We start from the raw sequence: 25,659 nt of genomic DNA, 5'->3' as shown, positions 1-25,659 counted from the left end.
ATATGCTTTAGTGCGGGTCCTCTTTTTTTTTTTTTTTTTTTTTTAATGCTTATTTATTTTTGAGAGAGAAAGAGAGACAGAACACGAGAGGGGAAGGGGCAGAGAAAGAGTGAAACACAGAATCCTAAGCAGGCTCTAGGCTCCGAGCCATCAGCACAGAGCCCAACGTGGGGCTTGAGCTCAGAAACTGTGAGATCGCGACCTGAGCCCAAGTTGGGTACTTAACTGACTGAGCCACCCAGGTGCCCCAGTGTAGGTCCATTTTTAATTCATGGCTGGGTACTTTGCAAGCTCTTTTAGTCTGAAGACCTATGTCTTTCAGCTCTTAAAAAATTATTATTTATTATTTATTTATTATGATTTTTATTAATTTCTTCCTTAGTATCCTATAATACTGTCTCTCCTGTTATATAGATATTACATCTCCTGGATGGAGCCTCTAATTTCTTATCTTTTTCCTTTTGTTGTCCCATCTCCTTGATTTTTTGTTCTACTTTCTGGAAGATATCTCTGACTTTATCTTCCAGTCTTTTTACTGATATTTTAAAATTTCAGCTGTGTTATTTTTAATATTCAAGAGCACGTTCTTGATCTCTGTTCACTATTTTGTTTCCATATTTCTTGTTTTGTGAGTGCATTTTCTGTTTGCATATTTCTTGTCTTGTGGATGCATTTCTTTTCTCTTTGGGAATATTAACCAAATGTTTGATTTCTTTGTTTTTACTTTTAAGATTTTTCGGTTCTCTGCATTGTCTCTGTCTTCTCTGAATCTCACCTTTTTTCTTTCTGTTTTTATTTGTCTTTGCTGACTTTTGGCAGTGTGTCCACGTTTGAGTGTTAGGAGCCAGTAAGCTGATTGAATCTGTTGTAGTGTGAGCACAGCTTGTCCATTGGCGGGTCTCACTGTGGAGTGACCAGGTTGCAAACCAGACTTTTTTTCGGCGATATGTGTGTGTACGGAACAAGGGGGCTACTCAAAATGTCACTATTTGGACAGCTTTCTACTGGAGAGATTTTTTTTTTTTTTTTTTAAGAGTTTGACTTTCTAAATTCCTTGAAGAGTTGATACTTTGATTAGAGGCCTTCTGGAAGCAAGGACAGGATGGAGGCAAGCAACCTCACCATGAACTCTTTTGGGAAAAGAGCTTCTTGATTTATAATTACTTTGGGAATTAACATAAGGGTTAAAATAAGAAGCTATTTGGAAACTTACATTAAATTGTTGTGAAAGGTTAGACGAGAATAGTAGGATTTAGTCATTAGGTCATTAGGATTTAGTCATCAGAAAGGTGACGGATTGTGTCACTGAATTAACGTGTTAGTTGGGAGTCGTAGGGTAGCTGCCAAGAGTGGTTATAGACTGTCTGGTGTCGACATGTCAGTTACTCACTGAATCATTAACCTTCTTTACTTCTTGTCCCAGGGGGACAGTTCAGGTTCTGGTAGTTAGGTAAGAAAGGTTGCACTTTCATGGGCCCTATTCGCCTCCAGTTGTTGGAATATCTGGGAAGCAAAATGTTCACACTTGTGAACAGCCAGGCAGTTAAGTGAAGACGGTGAGTCTTGCTTCCCCCAGAACAAAAGTATTCCTCATCTGGTTTTTATAAGGAGGTTTAAGAGGTGAAAGCATGTAATATTTGGATGTTCTTTGGCGTTCTAAAGGAAGAAAGTAGGAAAGGCAGTGGAGTTGACAAGCGAACATCTGTGTGTTCTCTAGCTCATGGTTTCTGGAGATGGAAATGGTGTGAAATGGTAAGGAACTGCAGATAAGTTCACTCATCCATTAAAGGGTCATTTCAGAAAAGGTTGGCACCTGCCTTGTGACGATAAAAGCCACAGCTTATTATTTTTCCAAAGCTCTGGAGTTCGCGTTGCAGTAACAAGCGTTATCTTATCTAACCCTCACAAGCACTTGAAGAAGGAAGTTGGGTTATCTTGTCTGTGAGTTCACAGCAGTGAGTAAAGGGAGGATTCAACCCCGAGTTTCTGACACCCGATCTTGTGCTCTTTCTTCCCCCCCGTCTGGCTTCCTAAACTACGTGACAACACATTTAGGACATTAAAGGACTTTGTCCTATCTCAACTAAGTGCCTACCAGTTAATGATGTTCTTTTTAAAATAGTCCCCTCTGGAGGTGCTATTTTTTGATCACAGGATTTTACCTACAATTCTATGTCACTTTGAAGTTAGAAATGTAAGGAAGACGTCGTTGCTGATTCGGGGATATTTATTTATAGCCTCTTTGCAGAGGTGGGGTGGGTGGTGGGAAGACTGGACTTCAAGACCAGAGTGTTATGTCAACACCAGCACTACGTGTGTGTGACTTTAAGCAATTCTCTCAACTTGTCTGAGCCTCCGTTTCCTCCTCTCTGATGGTTTTGCACTGATAATATTTTTAGCGCTAACAATAATAATAGCTGAATAATTAAGCATATGCGAGGGACTGATCTAAATAGATTACATGTATTAACTTATTTCTTCTTCCCAACAAAGCTGTGAGGTTGAGGAATTGTTATCGGGTAAGGAATTTGAGACATAGAAGGGCTTTGTCACTTGCCCGAGGTAATATAGTTAATAATTGGAGAAGTCAGGGTAAGCATGCCAGGTGAGTCTGGTTCTTTATAAGGTAATACTTCTCCATTACATATTAAACATGCAAAATGCCCCAGTTCATCAAGGATGATATTCTTGAATTATTCAATTTGAAGAGTACACCTTACAGAATGTGCTAATTTCATGTCGCATGCTTTGGGCCCACGGTTTCATTTTATGTGGGAGCCTGGCTAATCAGAAAAGAACTTGTATTTTCCCAATTTCGGTTCACATTCCCAGCTGTGGACCCTTGATGCGCACATCTTTTCTGACTCGGACCCTTCAAAACATAGCAACATAATTGTCGCCACCACACTGTTTGTGGTGTTTGTGATTGATTGGTAAGAATGGTGTTTTAATTTTTTCCCCTTGAGTAAGTGCCATTTCTGATGTGGCTGCCATTCAAATAGAGCCGATTCAAATGTAGAAAAATAAGGTTTCTATAGAATGCAAGAAGAGAAGGAGTAATTTAATTTTGGTTCTTACGTGGGTTTGAGTGATCAGTAGTGACAGCCGGGTGGGCATCATAGAACTCTGAGGTAAGGTGTTGGGGCCAGTTAGCCGGGCCAGAAAAGAGCTTCTTTTCTTATTTCTCACTCTTACACTGCATGGGTTTCAAATCTTAGGGTCACATAGGAGCACTTCCCTTGTACTGATATGGTGGACAGAAAATGTATTTAATACGGGCTCGAGGGCTCTGTCTTACCATCTGTTAGGGGACTTGTCAGTCCAGTCAGTGTACTTCTAAACATCCCTTTTTATAGTTGACAGTGGCTGTGCCATTGCTCTCTGATAAACATCATATTTTTTTCCTGTGCATTTATTTCATTATTTGAAAGAGAGGTTACGATGTTACATATGATTTCGGCAATCAGAGTCCGTAGGTCGATATGCGTCAGGGTTTCATGCAGGATGACTAAGTCTGTGAGTAGGTGGTGAGAGGCATCTCATTGGGTTCCGGTAATCGTCTGGGTCATGGAAATGTCATGGAACCAGGATAGTGCAGGAAATGGATGTGTAATCATGGTTCGCAAATAGAAATTGACCGGCGTTTCTCAAAAGTCGGGCCTGCTTGGTTGTTCTCCCCGTGTCAATGGGAAGAAGGCGGGATCTCCTTTCTCTGTGGTATCATGGTGACTCCATCTTGCTTTTCTGACCAACTTCTGTGGGCACCATTGTTAACTTATCCTGCTCACATCAGCTCTGTCTCCATTTAGCATTTCAACCTGTCCTGCAAAACATGGTTCAGTTATGTGTACATGGAGGTGCATGGAAGCCCTCGGAGCTCCTGTTCTGAGCTGATTGCAGTGGAGACAAAATATAAACTGGGTATTTACAACACAGGCTATGTGCGACTAGAGGACACACACCTTGGCATTTTCGTTTGCTCAGCAAATGTTTGTTGAACATCTATGTGCCTGTAACTAATCTAGGGACTTCAATAAAGCGGTGAACCTGTGTGCCCATTTAAAAAATAGTCTCTCGGGGCAGCTGAGTGGCTCAGTCGGTGAAGCATCTGACTCTTGATTTCAGCTCAGGTCATGATCTCAAGGTCATGAGATGGAGCCCCGTGTTGGGCTCTGTGCTGATATCGCGGAGCCTGCTTGGGATTCTTTTTCTCCCTCTCTGTCTCTCTGCCCCTCCCTCACTCATGCGCTCTCTCTCTCTCTCTCTCTCTCAAAATAAATAAACATTTAAAAAATAAAAAAAAAAGCCTCTCTTAAGTTCACAGTTAACTATGGTGAGAATTAAGTGCTTAAAGGGTATTAAAATCAGAATAAAAGGACAGAATTGCCAGGGTGTCTGCTTATCCCATGGTTTTCTAAGTGAGTTACCAAATTGCCAAATGGAATGTGATTTCAGGGGATCCATACGTGATAAATCCAAGGAAGTGGCCGTTTCACTCTGTTTAAATGGGTCATAGTGCCCACCTGCAGAGGAACCTTTTCTTCCGGGCTCTCATGGGGTTTCCTCCAAAAAGACTGCAGTTTGGAGCTGGGATGAGGAAGAGAGCTTGAATGCTGGATGAATGAGTTGAAATACGCCCTTTGGAAGCTGTCACATTGAGAACAATGTTTCTGAACAGTGAGAGAACTGGGAGCTTTCGAAGTAAGCCTGAAATCAATGCAAATGACATTCTAGTGGTTGTAGCCATTGGCTAGCAGAGCCTTACTATGTTTTAGCGTAATTAGGCAGGTGAGTAATAAAGGATTGGGGTTTACTAATCAGAAAGAAGAATAACTTTTCCAAGTAGCCAAAAGGATTTTGATCCCAGTATGCCAGTTGATCGCATACTTTCACGAGGGCTTTTTATGCACCGGGACCCCTCTGCCCAGGGACAAGAAGCCAGGTTGTGCTGGACCTAGCATTTGGACCCATATTTGAGTCTATACCCTGTGCTCTATTTCTCACTGTCTTTTTGTGAATTCTCACTAGGTCAGCACAAGCTCCTCTCTGGAATATTTTCAAATCTGATTAAGATGGTCTTCATGGAGGGGCACCTGGGTGGCCCAGCCAGTTAAGCGTCCGACTTCAACTCAGGTCATGATCTCATGGTTTGTGAGTTCGAGCCCCACATTGGGTTCTGTGCTGACAGCTCAGAGCCTGGAGCCTGCTTCAGATTCTGTGTCTCCCTCTCTCTTGAACCCTCCCCCCCCAACTCAAAAATAAACATTAAAAAAAAAAAAGAGAGATTGTCTTCATGGAGGAAAATCAACCCAGAAGGGTTAGGTAAACTTTCCAAAGGCATGCAGTCATAGAGCAAACCTCTGCATTTCTTTTTTGGTCTTTATTCAGCACTCTGCAAAGTTAGGGAGCAGTCTATAAGCCCATCCTCACTTCTGACACCAATGGTAAGTTTAGGGGTCACTAAGACCATACTAATGTTTGATAATTTTCCGGAAGGACCCATGGCACTCACTGAGAGTTTCTATACCCATAATTTCATTTTTGTACAGTCAATGGTTACAGATGAAAATCAGCCAAGGGAAGGGTATGTGGGGCACAGTCCAGCAAAGTTCCAAACACAGAGTCTCCAGCTGTCCTTTTTTGGCAGAGTCCTGGAGAGTATTGATTCTCTCAGCTCTGATGTGTGACAATGTGTTCAGAGTATTGGCAACCAGGGAAACTCACCTGAGCCTTGACGCCCAGAGGTTTTATTGGGACTTGGTCACAGAGACACAGTAGACTGCCCACGTGGCTGACTTCAGTCTCCAGTCCCTTGGTATAATGAGCTGACATCAGATGACCCAAAGCCCCCACCCTAAGTCACCTTGTTAGACTCTCCAGCATGGCGCAAGGCCCCCAGGTAAACAAAGACACTTTTATCAAGCAGACATTCTAAGAGCTTAGAACCCTCCAGGAGCTGAGGGCAGAAACTAGCCCTCTTTCTGGGCAAGTGAAATTCTTTACTGCACGCTCTTAGACGCAGAATAACCGTGAAAATAGTGAAAATGATGATGACAGCAATAATTGTGACCCAAGGAAAGAAGGAGCTGCTATTATAGAAAGAGCCCCATGGGTCTTGCTTTGGATGCTTTTCCCCCAGTAATTAATGGTTGTTGTTTTTTAAAAACACATGATGGAGGACATACAGGCTTTAAAGGACAGTGGACCTTTAAGTGGTTGGCATTTTCAGGGCTCCTGGGTGGTTCAATCGGTTGGGTGTCCGACTTCGGCTCAGGTCACGGTCTCGCAGTTCATGGGTTCGAGCCCTGCGCCGGGCTCTGTGCTGAGAGCTCAGAGCCTGGAGCCTGCTTCAGATTCTGTGTCTCCTTCTCTCTCTGCCCCTCCCCCACTCTCTCTCTCTCTCTCTCTCTCTCTCTCTCTCTCTCTCAAAAATGAATAAATGTTAAAAAAAATTAAATGGTTGGCATTTTCGAATGTCTGATTGTGATTTTATGACCTTTTCTTTTTTCATTACATTCAGAATGAATGATCATGTTTGAAAAGCTGATCAACCCCAGTTATAAATAGTGCCACATTCTCTTCTTGTGTTTAGACTTATCTGGACGGAAGAAAGAACACGAATTAAAGGCAATTTGACACTTGGCTTTTGGACTTCTGTATCTTTAGCAAAGGGAGTCACAATTAAAAAACAAACCTCACAGTTTGTAAATTCAGTAAGATTTCATCTTAACAAGATTCAGGTGTTTGTAGCAAATACTATTCTCCCTCATTGCTAATGGGACCCTCGATCAAGTTAGCTTTCCTAGTGATTATAAAGTAAGAGATTATAATTGTGCTGGATTTCCTCCACTGATTATTTACTGTGGTGGGATTATTTATGTGGACTTTAGTTGACATTTCTGAGTAGCAAGTGTACAAGTTCTAAGAGGCCTGTTAGTAAATGAAGGAAGAATTAAAGGCCGGTACGGTTGAATACGGTGAGGGCCAACGAACTGTTCTGCCGTGTACAAATAAAGGTGAGGATTTGGGTACAAAATAATTAGTCCAAGAGCAGTGGTCCGAGTCTCTAAAATAGATTAATGGGGCTGCTTTCACCAGCACAATAAATTAATCTCTAAAGGCAGATAGTCAAGAAAATAAATGGACAAGATAGTGTCAGGTGGTTTTAAGTTAAAGGAAGGGAAAAAAAGACAACCAGGATGCAGGTAAGACCTTCAGGAATTTATGTTGGCAGGAGTGATTATAACAACAGCAGGCCCTAACCCTTACCCGTAACAGATTCACAAACCTCTTTTCATATCACGATAAACAGGATCAGTTCTGGTGTGCACTGTGAGCAAATGAACCTCTCTAAAGATAAGCAACGTTCTTGGGGCGCCTGGGGGCTCAGTCGGTGGAGTGTCCGACTTCGGCTCAGGTCATGATCTCGCGGCTTGGGAGTTCGAGCCCCGCGTCGCGCTCTGTGCTGACATCTCAGGGGCTGGAGCAGCTTCCGATTCTGCGTCTCCCTCCCTCTCTGCCCCTAACCCACTTGCATTCTGTCTCTTTCTCCAAAATAAGTAAACATTAAAAAAAATTTAAAAAAAGATAAGCAACGTTCTCCCCACCCAAAGCTGTTTGTCAGTGCTGACTCACTGCCTGCCTGTCTGGCCTCCTGTGGGACCTGGATATGCAAGCCGATAAAGATTCACAGGGTGATCTTTAAATGCTTAGCTGGTTGTCTGGGTGAGGACATTTTGCCATTTGGGACGATTCTCAGGTGTTGCCGTTGCTTTTAAAAGAGGCAAGTACTACCCTTCCGTTGCCCTCACCTATGGCAAGCTCGGTGGATTTGGAAATTCTTCCTTCCCTCTCCCTGATCACACTTTGCCTGATCCCCATGTCCTCTGCTGGATGTCGGACTTTTGGGAAGGAGTGTCAGGTAGCTCCGTAAAACTTGTGTAGGTTGACTGGGCTCTGCCGTCACTGGGCAGTGAGACTCAGGATCTGGAGCGGATGCCCCCCCCCCCCCCACCGTGAATGTGCGTGTTCAAGGGAGGGACCGGTGCATCGACTGGGGTGACAGAGAGGGGGTGGTACCCGGGGGAGTCACTGACCCACGCAGATCCCAACTTTCAGGATCTTCACCTGCTGTTTCTCTCTTCACTCTGCCCTGGACTCGTGTCAGGGGTGGGTGATGTTTTTTGGGAAAGCAGGTTGAGCACCCGGAGTTCGGCTGGGCGTCCTCTCTGGGAGCTTGAATGATCCACACAATTATGGGGATTGGTGACAGCACTCACTGAGCAGCAGTGTTAGGTGTATCTTCCAAAAATCCTTTTGTGGGGAAGCCCTTCTAATTAGAGGGCTACCGCGTGGTATCCATTTGTCTTTCGAAATGACTCGAAGGGCTTGAAAGAATGACAGAAGTGTAGTTCAATTATGCACGAAGCGGTGATTTGCAGCGATGCTGTGGTTTCTCCTTTTCCGACTTTCTGATGGGCCTGTCTTGGACCGAGCGGCGCAGGATCATCAATGAGCATCACAGATGAATCACTGGGTGACGAGGGAAAGGTCCCAGACGCCTGGCCATGGTGATAATTACAGAATGGGTGTCCACCTGCCGCCTCTGGCACAGACCAGAGCTGGCAGGAGGGGGTGGAAGCTAAAAGCCACAGGGCCCAGGAGGGACGGGGGGGACGCGAGAGCTCTGAGCAGAGCGTGGCACTGGGATGCCATGCCCCATGACAGCGCCGCACGGCAGACACTCCAGGGGGAGGAGGGACCTTCTGCTTTCACGGCTGCTGCCAGGCCAGCCCCACAGAAACATGCTTTGGCTGTTTTCTTTCTTACAAGTCTCTCATGAATCAGGTGGCTGCGTGTTATATAAAGTCGGGTTTACCGGGGCACTGGATATGTTGCTTTTCTTTCTATTGCTTCTTTGATCTTTCGTGTGTGCACACAAGCATGCTAGGCTCCACCCTTCTCCAAATGCTTCTCACCTTCCCCAGCTCCCCCAGGTTGTGTAGATTTCCAGCGCCTAAAGGAGAACCTTTAGAATCTTCCTCCATAGTAGCTGGGGCCAGCCGATACTTTCTACAATCCCCGCCTCTCACACACACACACACACACACACACACACACACGTAATTAGTGCACAAAGATTCCAGTGTCTCCTCTCTCTGCTCCTTCACTTGACGGCCACGGTTGTGTGATTAAAGTTATTTCGTGCATGTATTCCTTTACTTTGTAAACCTTCGCCAGACACCTCCTGTGTATTGAACACCGTGCCAGGGAAACAGAGGGATAGGGCTCCTGCGACTAAGTAGGAGTCACAAATCTGCACGTAGATGGTCTTGCATGCTTTGTAACTGTGTAAGTCATGTTTTGCAGATTTTCTGCAGCTTGCTTATTTGCCCAACGGTAGATTTCTGAGATTTGCCCGTGTTGACGCAGAAGGCTCTGGTTCATTCATTTTTGCTGCTGTGGAGCGTCCCTGTGTATTACTGTAACATATCCATTCTTCTGGTGATACTCACGTAGGCTGTGTCCAGTTTTTTATTATTATGAATAATGACGCATAAAATAACTCTGGATCTGTTGACTCATGTACACAGTGTGTCCAAAGAATATGCCAAGAAATGGAATTGCGTGGAAATATGTGCGCCAGCTTGCATGCCCACCAGCAGGATTTGAGAATTCTCTTTTAACCTCATCACCCCCATGTCCGGCGTTGCCAAACTGTACAATTTTTGCCAATCTGACGATATCTCGTTGTTTTAACACACCTTGTCCTGACTGCTAGCTAGTGAGGTTGAACACATTTTTCTTGCATGTGCTCATGTTTCCATCTTTGGGAATTTCTGTTTCAAATCCTTTGTCCACCTTCCTTTGACTTGTGTTTTTCTTGTTGATTTTGAAGAGTTATTTATATATTGTGGATGGCCATCCTCTGACCTTTATGTAGGTTGCAAATATATTTCACAAACTGTGGCCCTTATTCTGTTTGTGTTGTCTTTTGTGCACAGAAGCTTTACCTTTTAGTTGAAATCAGATTTATCAATGACATCCTTCGTGCCTTGTGCTTTTTAAAGATTTGTGCCTAAGAAATCTTGTGCTACTCTAGTGTCTGAAAGATAGTCTTCCTATATTTTGTTCTAAAACTTTTCTCTTTTACTTTTTACCCCCAGGTATTCAAACCATCTTGAATTTGTTTTTGTGTACGGTGTGAAATAGGGATCTAATTTTACATTTGCCATGTTGTCCCAGTACCATTTAGTGAGCAGTCAGTCTGTCCTTACCCCGATGGATATGTAATCAGCTTGTATATCAAATTTTTCTAATACATGGGACTGACTTCTGGCTCTTTGTCTATCACTGCACACTGTGACATTTGTGTTACAATCAGTTCGTAGGAAGGGCCTGGCGACCCCATAATTTTCTTATTCAAACTGTCTTAACTATTCTTGAATATTGATATTTTTCTCAGAATTTCATTAAGCTTATAGATTAATTTGGAGGCAAATGTAAGATCTATATGGTGGGTTGTTCAGGACACAATAATGGAAACTGTGAATTCCTCAGGGTGAGGGACAGGTTTGAGGAAGGGATAGGTAACAGTATGTTTACTTTTGGTCATTTTGAGATGGATGTGCCCATGTGACGTCCCTGTGGTGACATCTGGGGGCCACAGGAAATGCAGGCCTGGATCTCAGGGGTAAAGGCAGAGAGGAGATCTGAGAATATGAGGGAAATGGCTGGCCAAGAGATCATGCCTTGAGGAGGCTGGGACCCAAGCTTTGGAGAATACCAGCGTCCCATCTGCAGGTCACGGGGTAGAAGTAGGTGGCCAGCAAAGGGGAGCGAGGGGAGAAAGTCAAAGACTTGCTAAGACAATGTGGAGGAGAGTGGGCAAGCCCCTAAAGAAAAGGAAAGGAAAGAAGAGAAAAGAAGAGCAAAGGAAAGGAAAGGAAAGGAAAAGAAAAGAGAAAAGAAGAGAAAAGGGAAAGGAAAGAAAAGGAAAAGAAGAGAAAAGGAAAGGAAAAGAAAAGAGAAGAGAAAAAGGAGAATCTTATCACTCCACACTCACTAGAATGGCTAAAAACTGAAAAGACTGAGAACACGAGGTGTTAGCGAGGCTGTGAAACAAATAGAACTCTCGTACTCCTGCCGGCAGGAGTGTGAAATGGTACAACCACTTTCAAAAACTGTTTGGGTGTTCCTAAAAAGTTAAATGTGCATTATACACCTCTGCCATGGTACTGCTAACATTTACCCAAAGGAAAGAAAAAAACATGACCCCACAAATACTTGTACATGTATATTCGTAGTAGCTTTACTCACCATGGTCAAAGACTTGAAACAAACCGGAATACCCATCAGCAGGTGAATGGACGAACACATTGTGTTACATCCATGCAATGGAGTACTAGTCAACAATATAAAAGACTGAACGACTGATACACACAACACTATAAGTGAATCAGAAACATTATGTTGAGTGAAACAAGCCAGGCAAAAAGGGTACATAATTAATATTCCAGTTACATAAAATGCAAACTGTAGATAGAAAATAGGGCTTGGGCGGAGGGGGGATGAGCTATAGAGGGAGATGAGAAACTTTAGAGTAATGGCAGTGATCTGTTATCTATCTATCTATCTATATCTATCTATCTATTTATTTAATGTTTATTTTGAGAAGGAGAGTGCTAGAGTGAGTGGGGGAGGGGCAAAGAGAGTTGGAGAGAGTATCTCAAGCAGGCTCCATGCTGTCAGTGCAGAGCCCAACACAGGGCTCGAACTCATGAGCTGTGAAATCATGACCTGAGCCCAAATCAAGAGTCAGATGCTTAAACGACTGAGCCACGTGGGCGCCCTGATCTGACCTTTAAATAGGTATAATTTTATAGTATTGTGACTTGTAAGACAGATATATATTTGGTCATTCAGATGACCAAAATATATTGCTTATTTACAGTTCCTGACTCAGCTCCCCAAACCCTCAGAATTTCCCGAGCCATAAAGCAATGGGGACATCTTCTGCTATAATACTTGGTTGGGCTCTTGTCCTCAGTTCCTGAAAAGCGTCAGAGCCACAAAGGTGAAATGGGTGTCTTGTTATTTATAACAAGCCCCTTTCTACCATAACTGGGTTTATGTGGATGAGGAGATTTTTGTAAAGCACCTAAGGATGGGGGCTGGTTGCCGGAGGAACCAACCATGCCCGTGAGGCTGGAACTTTCAATTCTACTCCCTGGTTTCCAGGATGGAAGAGAGGCTGGAGGTTGAACCAATGGCCAGTGCATTTATCATTCATGCCTAGTGATGAAGCCTGCCTAAAAACTTTGCAAGGATAGGGTTTGGAGATGCTTCCCTGTGCTACTGTGCTGGGCTCCAGGCTCCACGAGGACAGAAGTGCCGTTGCTCATGACCTTACCCTCTGGATTTCTTTATCTGGCTGTTGATTTGTATCCTATAATATATTGGTAATCTAGTGAGTAAATGGGTTTTCCTGAGTTCTGTGAACAGTTCTAACACATTAATCAAATCCAAGGAAGGGGTCATGGGAACCCCTGATTTATAGCCAGTTTGTCAGAAGCACAGGTAACAACCTGGACTTGGGATTGACATCTGAAGTGGCATCTGTGGGACTGAAACTTTTGTCACCAGGTAGATAGTGTCACAGTTGAGTTGAGTTCTTGGACACCCTGCTGGTGTCAGAATTGCTTGTTGATGTGGGGAAGTCTTCACATGCATGTGCACACACACACACACACACAGGAAGTGGGTCCAAGAACTCTTTCACATTTATTGTTCATAAGTTATTTCTCAATAAAGTTGATAACCAAAAGCAAGCAGAAAGGAGGGAAGGAAGGAAGGAAGGAAGGAAGGAAGGAAGGAAGGAAGGAAAGAGAGAGAAAGAAAAAGAAAGAAAAGGAAAGAAAGAGTGAGAGAGGAAAGAGAAAGAAAGAAAGAGAAAAAGAAAGAAAGAAAATAAGGAAGGAAGGAAGAGAGTAAAGAAGGAAGGAAGGAAAGAAGTTGTCCTTAGCATTGTCAAACGAAGAGACGGCATATGGCCGTGAGGAGCGCTGGCCGGACAGAGTCTGGATTTCAGTGGGCAGAAAGGTCAACACTCTAGCTTCCCTCTCTTCTCCCTTTTCTCCTTCTCTCTTTCTCCCCCTTTAGCTCCCTCCTCCTCCTCTTTTTGTTCCTTTCTAATTTATAAGTTAGCTATGAGAGAAGGCAGCTATTTAGGGCTTTTGAGCTATTTATGTGCTGGGAAGAGGCTATGATCATTCATGGTCTGGGGGAACCAGAGCTTACCTGGGAAACAGTCCTTTATATACCTGGTCAGCCCTTCCCCCATATGTAAAAATTAAAAGATTGCTGTGTCTATCACACACACACTTCAAGTCATTCTAGTTTAGTTTGGAATTAGACTAAAATTACCTATGCTGGTTGCTTAGTAAAAAAAGATCCCCCCCCAACCCCCACCGCCGCCCCACCCTGGGCACCATGGTACAGAGTGAGGGAATTGTACCACCTGTTCCCAGGAGCTGAGTCCGGGTTTCTCATGGCTTTATTTAAATGTAGGGTTTGAATCCTGGTCTGACCACTCAGTAGCTGTGTGACCTGGGGAAAGCCTCTCCACCTCTCTGAGCCTATGTCATCAGACGCTTATAATGATTAAGTGAGACGGTACATGAAACTGCCCAGAGTGCTTGTCACATAAAAGGTGCCCAGTAAGGATGAGTTGTGTCTGAACCCCAGCCAGGCCTTCAGTGCCCGGGAGAGCCTGGCACTATGCTAAACGAAGTAAGAGGTGCACACTGTGGGAAAGAGTCGTCCCCAGGTGAGTTCGTGACTAAGGAGGTGAACGCAGGGCATTCTAAGATACAAAAATGGTGCCCAGGACTGAGGTGGGGGGAGGGGCCCAGGGTCACTTAGAAAGGTGTTTATTAAGAGACAAAACTTTCCATTGTTTTAAGGGAGGAGAGTTAGGTGGAGGGAGGGTAAGGATTGCCCCTGCAGCGGGACAGAGGCCCTGTTCAAAGATCCAGAGGAGTTAGGAGAGGGAGGAGCTCAAGGAGGGTGGGAGGCGGCATGTTTGCTGCTGTGTGTGTGTGTGTGTGTGTGTGTGTGTGTGTGTGTGTGTATGTGCGCGCGCGCAAGTACGTGCCTCTCTGAGTGTGTGTGTGCCTGAGTGTGTGCCTGAGTGTGTGCGTGTGCACAGTCAAGGGCAGGAGTCCCTGAGGCAGGTGCTGTGGGAACCGAGACCCCAGACCAGGCGGGATGAGGGAGGCCAGCGTGGATTTTGTCACAGCACTTGCGGCCTTGCTGCCTGTGGTCCAAGCGCCTTCCCGTCTCACCTCTGTTCATTCATCAAATCCTTAAATACTTCCACCAACCTTGAGGGGGCATTTTATTATCGTCGCTTTCAGTTTGCCGTGAGGAAAACTGAGCCACAGAGAAAATAGTTAGCCCTGCAGTGGTGCACAAGGATTTGAACCCAGCCCCCGTCCTCCCCCACTCCGTTACAGAGTCCCCCTCTTAACCACGTGGCCACCCTGCTTCCTGCTGTGTGTGCAGAGGGCAACTCTCTCTCTGTAGGAAGGGACCCATCTGAGATCTTTTTAGTATTTGTTTCAAAGGACCCTCCTGTGTCTGTAATCCAAGATCTTTGTTTCTCTTCTCTTTCCTTGCTCCTTGCGTCACCAAGGCATTCACGGCCCCGGGGACACAGGGCCCCAGCCTCTTGTTAAAGGCCAGTGTGTGACACAGTTCGTCCAGCTGCAGTTCAGGGCCTGGCCCTCAGCAGCCCACAGGAGCCCTGCCGCTGGGGGATGCTCTCAGGTCGAAGACTCAGGATGCCAGGGAGCATTTTGAAGAGCATTTGGACCAAAGCTGCTGAGGTAGCCTAAAAAACAGATGCCACTTGTCTCGAATGATGGGTCAGGGCAATGTCTGTTTGCCTTTGAAAACTTCTGGCGGTTAGCTGAAATCCTGTTTCCCACATTAGAAAACCAGAATGACCAGGTCTTAAAAACTGGTAGAGAGGTGTTTGGCTAATGAACGGTGTTCCTTTAAGGAGGGGGAGGGAGAGGAGAAGGACGGAGAGGAAGCCGGGCCATGGCTCCAGAGCACTGATTCTGGATTCTAGATTCCTTGTATTGACACAGGGCTTCTCATCTTTCAAAGTGTCTTGGAATTATGACCTTTCAGCCTGTCATCCACTGGGAGAGGCAAGAGCGGTCCCAGGCCTGGACTGGGCAAGGGCAGCGTGCACTGACCATCTGCCCTCCAGGAGACCCTGCGTGCACACTTAGCGATGTCTCACGTTGACAGAGCCTATTTCCATGTCTGCTTGCCTCGCTGGCCTGGGGGCCCCTGTCAGGCAGAGCCTCTCCGTTTCTCTGCGCCCCAGCACGGAGGGTAGAGTCTGGCACGTGGCGGGGACTTGGTGCCTCTGTATTGAGCTCAATTGGCTTCAAGAGACCTGGGTTCAAATATTTTCTTTGTGAGCTTGGACAAGTACTTAGAATGAACTAGAACATCCATTTTCCCCACCTATAAAATGGAAATGATAAAACTTACTACGTTAGATTCAACATAGTAAAATGGCAATAGGCTACACAGAGAAGGCCTCCAATAACTGTTCATTCCCTTCCTTTTCTTTAGATTGAGCCCAGCCCATGCCAGACCTAGTGCAGAACCCACATCCACCAGGGACTTTCTGTCCACCCTTTTAGCGGGGGATGAAAAGGTCAAAAAGGAGTCAGGAATGCCCTTTTTTGAGTGTCACAAAAGAGCATGTCCTTTGTGGTTAGAGAATCGTTTTCTTGTGGAAATATTGCATCTGGGGAACCACTTTGTTCATCCTTTTTATCGGCATGTTCTGCCGGCATCCGATCGGCATCCTTTTTATCTGCATGTGTACAAGTCGTGTGGTTAAGAGGCCTGCTCGAAGTTAGCCTTCTTCTTTATAAGTGCACACAGAACATTCACCACCACAGACGCATCCTGGGCCATAAAGCAGGTCTCAAATTTTAAGAGATTCAAGTTATACGAAGTACATTCTTTAAATAATATAATGAAATTAGAAATTGGTAGCAGAAAGTTGTCTGAAAAATCCCCAGATATTTGGAAACTAAATGATATATTTCTAAATAACTCCTGGGCCAAAGGAGGAATCACATATGAAATTAGAAACTATTTTGAAATGAAGGAAGTGAAAACCAATTATATCAAAAACCTGTGAGATGCAGCCAAAGCAGTGCTTAGAGGTGAGCATAGGATACGAAATGTCTGTATTAGGGAAGCTTTCCAATAAATGACTTTAGAATTTACCTTAGGAACTAGGAAGCGAAGAGCAAATTCAACTCAAAATAAGGTGAAGAAAGGAAATAATGAAGATGAAAGCAGAAATCAGTGAAATATAAGCCAGAAAATCAATAAAGAAAATCAGTGAAGCAAAAGCTTATTCTCAGAAAAGAGCAATACAATTGATAATCTTCTAGTCTAAGTGGAAATAAAGATAGGAGACAAATTACCAATATCAAGAATGAGAGAGGTGACATCACTCTAGAGTCTACAGATGTTATGAACCTCATGCCAATAAATTCAGCAACTTACATGAAATAGACGAATGTCTGTAAAGACATAACCCACCAATACATACAAAGCAAAGCAAAACAAAACAAAAAACTCGAGACCCAGGGGAATTTTCATCAGACATTTATGGAAGAAATTATACCAACTCTGTAAAAACTCTTTCCAAAACTTGAAAAGGAAGAATACTTCTCAACTCATTATACAGGGCAAGCAGTACTCTGCTACTAAAACCAAAGACATAATAAGAAATGTAGGCAAGTATTCCACATGAGCATAGCTGCAAAATTTCTAAAGAAAATTTTGTCAAATTGAATTCAACATTATATGTCTATATCTATATCTATATCTATATCTATATCTATATCTAGACACACACACACACATCAAAAATCAATCAGGGTAAGTCACCATGTTAAGAAACCAGGAGGAAAAGGCCCTTTCTATAATTATGTCAACTGATGCAGAAAAAGCATTTGGCAAAATCCAATCTCTATTCCTGGTAAAAAAAACAAAAAAAAAACAAAAAAAAACTCTCAGCAAACTAGGAATAGAAGGGAAATTCTTAAGCTCTATAAAGAACATCTGCAAAAGGTAAAAGTCTGCAAAAAGCTGCTGTAACTAACAAGTGAGTTCAACAAGCTTGCAGGATATGAGGTAAATGTATGAAAACCTATGGCTGGTAACAATTGGAAATTGAAATAAAACTATACCCCTTATAAAAAATATCAACAATATTAAACACTTAGAAATATATCTGACAAAAGATGTGCAGTATCTGTACACAGAGAACTATAAAACGTTGCTGAGAACAGGCATTGTTGATGTTCACAAATTGATTTATAGATTGAATGCAGTCTCAACCAAAACCCCAGCACGAGTTTGGTTTTGGTTTTGGTTTTGGTTTTTTTTGGTAGAAATTTACAAGTTGATTCTAAAATTCTTAAGGAAATTTAAAAGACCTAGAATAGTCAAAACAATTTTATTTTAAAAGATCATCAAAGGTGGCAGACTAACATTACCTGATTTTAGAACTTATAAACCTATCCTTAGAAGACAGTGCGGTATTGGCATAAACAAAACAAAAAACTCCCAACTGACTTCACAGGGGAATTTTGATCAGACATTTATGGAAGAAATTATGCCAAATCTGTACAAACTCTTTTCGAAACTTGAAAAGGAAGGAATACTTCCCCACCTCATTCTATGAGGTAAGCAATACTCTGCTACTAAAACCAGACAGAGACATAATAAAACAAACAAATAGATCAGCAATTCAGCCATTCCAGTCTTAGGTATTTACCCCAAAGAAATGGAAGTATATTCCATACAAAGACTTTTATATGAATGTTTTAAGCAACTTTGTTTATAATAGCCCCATACTAAAAACAACCCAAATTCCCATCACCTGCTGAATGGATAAATAAACTGTGGTATTCCTATACAACAAAATGCTACCCAGTGCTTAAAAAAATAAAGAAATGAGTTATTAATAAATCCAACAGTGTGGCTGAATCTCAAAATAATTATGTTGAATGAAAGAAACCAAAAAAGTAGAAGACTAAAAAGTACATAGTGTCATGGTTCCTTTTGTATAAAACTCTAGAAAATGCAAATTAATCTAATAGTGACAGCGTATTCCCCGGGAATGAGAGGAACAGGGGGAGGAGAGAGGGATTGCAAAGGAGCATAAGGAAACTCGTGGAGGAATTGAATGTGTCCATTATGTTGACTGCACAGATGGTGGACTTGTGCTGGTCGTCTGCAGTTTATGGCCTGCCAATTATACCTTAATAAAGCTGTTTATCCAAAGAAAGTCATTGTGAACCTTTTAGTGGCAGGAGTTTCCGTCCCCAGCCATTCTACTGAAACTTCTCCCAGCCAGAACACAATGGTCCCTTTCTTGCCAACCCTGGCTTTGAATCTGTCTTGACTTTCTTAACCTCTCATTGGCACTTGGCTTGATTGAATGTCTCTTCTTTCTAGAAAAGTGTTCTTTTCTTGACTGCTGAACAGCATATTCTTGGGTTTTCCCGCCTTCTCATTGGTTTCTCCTTTTCAGTCTCCTTTGCTGGTCCCAAAACTTCCCCGAGAACTCACTTGTTAGGGGGCCTCTGGCCTTGGTCTTCAGCCGCCTTTTATTGTTTACGCTTTCCTCTACGTTTATCTCATCAAGCTTTGTGATTCAAAGTGTTGTCACCTGCGATGTCCAACAGAATTTTCTGAGATGACAAATATTCTATAGGCCCAATGACCAGTATGGTGGCCGCTGGCCACATCTGGCTACTGACTATTTGAAATGGGACCATAGTGTGAATAAGGAACAGAATTTTAAGGTGTATTTATTTCCATTCATTTACATTTAAATAGCTACACTATATCATTTCTATTATAGAATATAGAAATATAGGTTGCATATAAATATACTATAAATATCTATATTTATATTATTTATATTTATACCACTTGTATATGTGGTTGGGGGCTACTGCAGCAATCAACTTTAGTCTAGATCATTGTGTTTATAAACTGTGGGCGGTAACCCATGAGCTGGTCTTGACCTTTATTTTTTTTCAAAATAAAGTATCAAGGGGCATCACATATAGTAAGAGTTATATTTTTTTCAAGACACTTTTATTTTGGTCCTGTGTCTCTGGGGACGAGGTTCCTCTAACTATGTGTGTGGATCACATGTGGTTTTGTGGGGGGGGGGGGGTTGTTTTTTAGTTGCAAGCCACCGTTTTAAATGCTAGTGATGCTTGTTGCTTATGTCGTCAGCCGGGAGCTGAGACGCCAAGTCATGTTTATCTGTCTTCCTAAGATCCCCCTCAGTTATCCCTCATCTCAGCACCGCAAGTCTGTAAACCTGCTTTTTCCCCCCTCCAGTTATCCCTCATCTCAGCATAATGGCACCACCTATCTTCCAGTTGATGAGGGTCAGAGACCTTCATCCCCCTTTTCCCTGTCTCCTTCCTGTTTTACTGGGGCCCCACATTCAGTCTAGCAAGGTCTTTTGGCTCTGCTTCTGGAATGGATCCACTTAATTTCCGTTTCGATTTCCATAAACTTTAAGGCCCTGGCATCCCTAGCCTGGATCTCTGTAACAGGTCCAAACTGGCCTCTCTTTCATTCTTTTTTTTTTTTTTTTAATGTTTTAAATGTTTATTTATATCTGAAGGAGAGAGAGACAGAGCATGAATGGGGAGGGGCAGAGAGAGAGGGAGACTCAGAATCTGAAGCAGGCTCCAGGCTCCGAGCTGTCAGCACAGAGCCCGATGCAGGGCTTGAACTCACAAACCATGAGATCATGACCTGAGCTGCAGTCGGATGCCCAACTGACTGAGCCACCCAGGCGCCCCGTCTTGCATTCTTATCTTTATAAAATCCACTCTCCACGTGGCAGTCAAAGGGATCTTTTAAAAACCGAAATCAGATGATGTTGCTTCCCTACTTGAAAGTCTCCAGTGGCTTTCCATTGCATCAAGAATATTCTCTCAACACCTTACACGGCCAGTAAGGCCCTGGTAAGCTGACCCTAGCACCCCACTCATCTTGGCCTTTCCATACCAGGAACACCCACTCCCTTGCTTGTTTCTCTGCAGGGCCTTTGCACATGTGTGATGACCCAGGCCCCCAGACTTCCCCTGAGCTGGCCTCTCTATTAATTTAGATCTCACATCAGATATCATTTCCTCAATGGGCAGCCTTTCTCTGACTAAATTAGTGTCCCCAACCCAAGTCTGAGTGATCTGTTTCGGAAGTAAATGAGATATATTGTTACTTACGCAGAGAGTTTTTCAGTAATATGAACAAGAGACATCAAAGTATTTTTGATTACAGATTCTTGAATCTTCTTTGAGAATTATCTGTAATCAGTAAAATCCTTCAGTGCAGGTTTCTGTATGGAGAATAAATATTGGTCTTGCTGTTTTTTTTAACTTAGCTGAGCACCTCATTATGCAAATTTAACGAACACTTTAAAAATATGTATAATACGGTCTATTAAGTTACAGGCGTAAATTACACTAGTATAAAATTTCAGAGATTTGTTGATGTTAATATATTATAAATACAAATTATTTGTTGAAATTTTTAATCAGTAAGATTACTGCACATCATGATAGATTTTTTGAGAAAATTTGAATGCGATTTAAATTACCAAATTGCTTTTGTCTTGAAGAAGAAAGGTCGGTAGCTTAGGGTATATTATTCCTTATGATATTTAATCTTTATTTTTATAATGAACTTTATGAAAAATATGTTATAGAAATAGTGTAGGATAAATGATAGGATTTGTAATTCTGACCTTGGCAATAAAAGAAAAAGAAAAAGGAAATCTACACTGAAATGTTAAAGTTCATACAGCAGTCATTTGAGTAACACTTTCCAAAAACAATGAAACTGAAACTGTGTGTTTCACATTACACTGTCTAAACCACATAGCAGGGGGCGAAATAGATGCCCACTTCATTAACAAAATGAAAATTGAAAATAAGTGTGAAAACTTGGCATTATTTTTTTAAAATTTTTAAAATGTTTTTATTTATTTTTGAGACAGAGAGAGACAGAGCATGAGCAGGGGAGGGGCAGAGAGAGAGGGAGACACAGAATCCGAAGCAGGCTCCAGGCTCCGAGCTGTCAGCACAGAGCCTGACGCAGGGCTTGAACTCATGGACTGTGAGATCATGACCTGAGTTGAAGTCGGACGCTTAACCGACTGAGCCACCCAGGCGCCCCCAAAACTTGGCATTATTTTAGAAAACTCTTTAGATTAGATACAATAGTGCTCGCAAAGTTAAAATAGGGCCTCATTTTACTTCTTATGTGTTCCATTCTGCCCAAGGTCAGAAGTGGCAGGGATGAAAATGTTTTTATCCTTTGACCCCTTTCTGGGTAGCTCTCCAAAGAGGATAATCTAAATTGCAGATTCATGCACCGAGATGTTAGTTGTGGCTTTGTTTATAATTCTGGAAAGTCAGGGACCAACCAAACATCCAGGGATGGAGAAATTAAGCGGAGTGTAGAATATCCATATAATAAAGGATCATATAACCACTGAAGTTAGTTGTTAGGAAGACTAATGTTGTGGGAGAAAGCTGACATAATGACATAATGCTAAATTGAATAAAAGGACATATTTATACGGTGTGATCTCAATTAGGTAAAACACAGTTTTCATAGGAGAAAATGTATTAGTGGTTCATTCTGAGGAGTAATTGTTGCTGGCTTATATTCTCTAAGTTGTTTAGGAAAATCATATAACTTTATAATAGCAAAAACATTACCAAAAAAAAAAAAAAAAAGAAATTTGGTGGCTAACAAAATCCTAAATGTTTAAGCTTCTTGTGTTTTAGAGCTGGAGAGTGGTTGCAGAGATCATTTGGCCTGGGAGGCCGTGACTAAGCGTTGTGGTTGGTAGGAGAATTTAAGAGTGGTTCCTCACAAGGCCAAGTGGAGACGAAGATTTCTCAGTGGTTTTTCTCTTGGTAAATTCCCAACGTACTCGGTTCTGTCATTCACTGACTGCTACTGGCTGGTCAGAAAGTTTGGCTGTCCGCTTCTTCTGTGACAAATATAAAATGGAAAGACAAGGTAATTATTACCTAATAAATGGGATTTTTGGAGTAGCCAAAAATTTTAAGTCATAAGGCAACAATGAAAGATTCCTGAAGGCCTCAAGTGGGAACTGTTCTACATTGTTCTTTGATCTTTGGGTGTCCATCTATGACTTTTAAATGGGCTTTTAAATGAAATTAGAATAGAATAGAAAAGGGGCGACTGGGTGGCTCGGTCAGTTAAGCGTCCGACTTCGGCTCAGGTCACGATCTCACGGTATGTGAGTTCGAGCCCTGCGTGATCTCCCGGTATGTGAGTTCGAGCCCTGCGTGATCTCACGTTATGTGAGTTAGAGCCCCGTGTCGAGCCCTGTGCCGACAGTTCGCAGCCTGGGGCCTGCTTGGGGTTCTGTGTCTCCCTCTGTCTCTGCCCCTCCCCTGCTCACACTTTCTCTCTCTCTCTCTCTCTCTCTCTCTCTGTCTCTCTCTCAAAATAACAAGTAAACATTAAAAAAATGTTTAAAGAAAAGAATAGAAAATATAGAGTGTATTATGTACATTAAGTATTTGTTCTTTAGATTTTTATTTCAGGTATGTGTCTATGTACTGGATTGTAAATATAAAATGTGTGTGGCTTTCAAAGAAAACTGATCTGTAGTCAAAAAGTCAAAAGACTCTTCTTTCTGAGATGTAGATCAGTGGTTCTCAGTGTGGAACCAGCAGCAGGTTACCTGGGAGCCTGTCAGAGATGCACATCCTCACCCCCCACCCAGAACTACTGAGTCAGAAATTCTTGGGCCCCGCACTCTGTGGTTTAATAAGTCCCCTGGTGATTCTGATGAGGACTTACATCCGAGAACCGCTATTCAAGCCTTGCTGTTCCGGGGGTGGTCCAGAGACTGACACTGGCATCAGCTGGCAGCCAGTGAGAGATACAGACTTTCAGACCCCAACCTGGGCCTACTAAGTCAGAACCCACAAGCTCTCTGGGTGATTCATATGCTCATAGTAAAGGTTGATTCAAGGTTGAGAAAGCTGATCTAAACCACATGTGCCTTTGGAGGCCAAATCAATAATGTCGGTGACTGAGAGCAGCCTGTGTTTTTCTCCCCCAAAGAGAGCAGCGGCGAGAAGGCATCACGATGTGAGGTTTAATTATGCTTCATTGGTTTAAAAATGTCCTGTAGCAGGGGCGCCTGGGTGGCGCAGTCGGTTAAGCGTCTGACTTCAGCCGGGTCACGATCTCGCGGTCCGTGAGTTCGAGCCCCGTGTCGGGCTCTGGGCTGATGGCTCAGAGCCTGGAGCCTGTTTCCGATTCTGTGTCTCCCTCTCTCTCTGCCCCTCCCCCGTTCATGCTCTGTCTCTCTCTGTCCCCAAAAATAAATAAACGTTGGAAAAAAAAAAAAATGTCCTGTAGCGAACCAGCGAGGGTTAGCCCATCCAACCAGACTCATCACCTACAGTTAACTGCAGTTGACCTCAGTGACTTCAAGCAGATTTGAACCCCACATTTTGGTAGAGCAAGCCTGCCAGATTAATTTCTTCTGCTCTCTTTTAGGAATTTATCCAGGAGCTGCTCTGTCGGATAAGAGGCATGAGAAAACTGAGTCCTCCGCAGAAGAAGACTGTATAATTCTAGCACAGGGTGGACCGTCCCAGAGACGAAGAAGGGGTCCTGGGATTTGGGCTTCATGAAGACATTTATTAAAGACTAGTTGCCCTGATGAGAACCTTTTTTTGGGGGGAGGGGGTGTCTATTAGACATTTATTCAAGAGTGTTCCTTTTTTGTTTTAAAAGGTTTTGCTAGTGTAATATTTTAATAGCAAGGATATCACGACTCTGGTTTCAGCCCAACCAGGGATATCAAACCAGGCAGACATGGAAGAATGGGCTGGGCCAGGCACCGTTTTCTTTGAGAAATCAGAGGTTTAGGACGTAACTATACAGGGATGATGGTTTTCTTACAGCTAGTTTGGTAATACTTTTTCCTAGGTTGTACAACTGTCTCAGATGTTGAATTTCTTGTATATATCTCCACACGACTAAGTTAAAATGTAGATGTGAGTTTTATTTCACACCGACGGAATAAACTTGTGGTTTTCCTTTCACTGGAGGTCACAGTACCTGTGTGTTCAAGAGGTCACGAGACAGTCTTCGCGTGACCTGCTGCTGACCTTCAACATTCACTTTATGCACCAAAGTGAACGAAGTCAGTGTATCCGTTATTTTCATGAGCTACGCCACAAAAAGTCGAGTTGGTCAAGGGCTTAATTCATGGACTTTATATTATTTCATTATTTGGGATGCTTTGCCAGGTCACGTCCTTATTGCCTCGTTTGTGGTCTTTTAAAGTTTTATGAACCCTTAATTTGAAGAACTATTCAGATGTCTAGAGAAATGCCCATGCTGAGTGGTGTTTTGCAGTGGGAAAAGGAAGCACCGTGTAGCAATCAATTCTCTGCTTTCAACCAAATACTGTGTATTATTCTCTCCCCACGAAAGCAGGTCGTAAGGAAACTTAGCAAATTGGGTATCATCCTCCCTAGAAGTAGATCTGGTCCCTTCCGTCCCTGGACAGCATTAGACCAGAGCAGGTGAACCGAGTGTTGAATACCATAGAGGTGAGAAAGCTTCACCTTCTCTCAAGAGAGTTGATCCAGGGGCATTTGCTTGTGTGGAAGGGGGGCGGAGATTGTGTTTTTGGTTGTCTCGTTGGCATGTGGTGAGGATTCCGGCTCCGGGCCCTAGTCATGCACCCCGGGCTCCTTGCTTGGAGCTAGGTGTGGGGCACCAGCCCTGCCCCTCTCTGTTATATATCAGCTCCCTGGAGAAGGGTCAACATTCAAATGGATGTGGGCTGGGTAAAAGGTCAGAGTAGAAACTCTTCCTTCCCCCCAGGAGGCCTCCACCGCCTCCCCACAGAAACCCCACTTACTGTAAGACGTCTCTAGGTGGCCCTGTCCGAGGACAAGGGTTAAACATTTTCTATCAAGGGTGCTCTGAACATATTTTATTTTTTAAAAGAACTATGTTTGTGAATTTTATGTATACTGGCAAGCTTTCGAAAATGTATTTAATTTTGTAATGTTTACCAATGATTTATTTACAAGCTATTTACTCAAATAAATGGAGCTGCTTACAACTCTGCGTGCACATTTCATTGCAAAACATGTTAAAATGATCACTTGACTCTGTGAGGTGTTCTGCGGACAGGGGTACCAAGCACTTCCATCTGGCTTTTCGTTTTCGAGGTGTTTTCGGGCATCTGATCCTGGCTCTCTCCTGATGGAAGCAGAGTTGCTGGAAAACACTCCTGGGCCGGGAAGGAAACCGATGAACTCTGTGTATTTGGTCCTGCCTGGACTCCATGCCAGCCCTCTCTCAGGCTATGTGCTTTGCATTTAACTATAATTCCCTTTTCTCCATCTGATAGAAAGTCTCAAGAAAATTAGAAATCAATCAGATATTCCAATTATTGTTAGAATGCCGTGGACCCTATAAACGGAAAAATACCGAATT

The 25,659-nt window shown here is 43.1% G+C and overlaps 1 protein-coding gene across 1 annotated transcript in view; it reads left to right on the top strand.

The window, feature by feature from the left end:
• PPP1R14C (protein phosphatase 1 regulatory inhibitor subunit 14C) overlaps positions 1–25,282 on the top strand; it is an 88,115-nt gene extending 62,833 nt beyond the window's left edge. Inside the window, exon 4 of the mRNA XM_027056643.2 lies at positions 23,698–25,282. Within this exon, the coding sequence (XP_026912444.2) occupies positions 23,698–23,772 (75 nt within the window). The 3' untranslated portion in view covers positions 23,773–25,282. The remainder of the gene's footprint in view (positions 1–23,697) is intronic.
• Positions 25,283–25,659: the final 377 nt, after the last annotated feature.

Source organism: Acinonyx jubatus, chromosome B2 (genome assembly GCF_027475565.1).
Source record: "Acinonyx jubatus isolate Ajub_Pintada_27869175 chromosome B2, VMU_Ajub_asm_v1.0, whole genome shotgun sequence".
NCBI classification, from domain to species: domain Eukaryota; kingdom Metazoa; phylum Chordata; class Mammalia; order Carnivora; family Felidae; genus Acinonyx; species Acinonyx jubatus.
The sequence above is the reverse complement of the archived record's forward strand: the minus strand, read 5'-3'. Positions and strand labels throughout refer to the sequence as shown.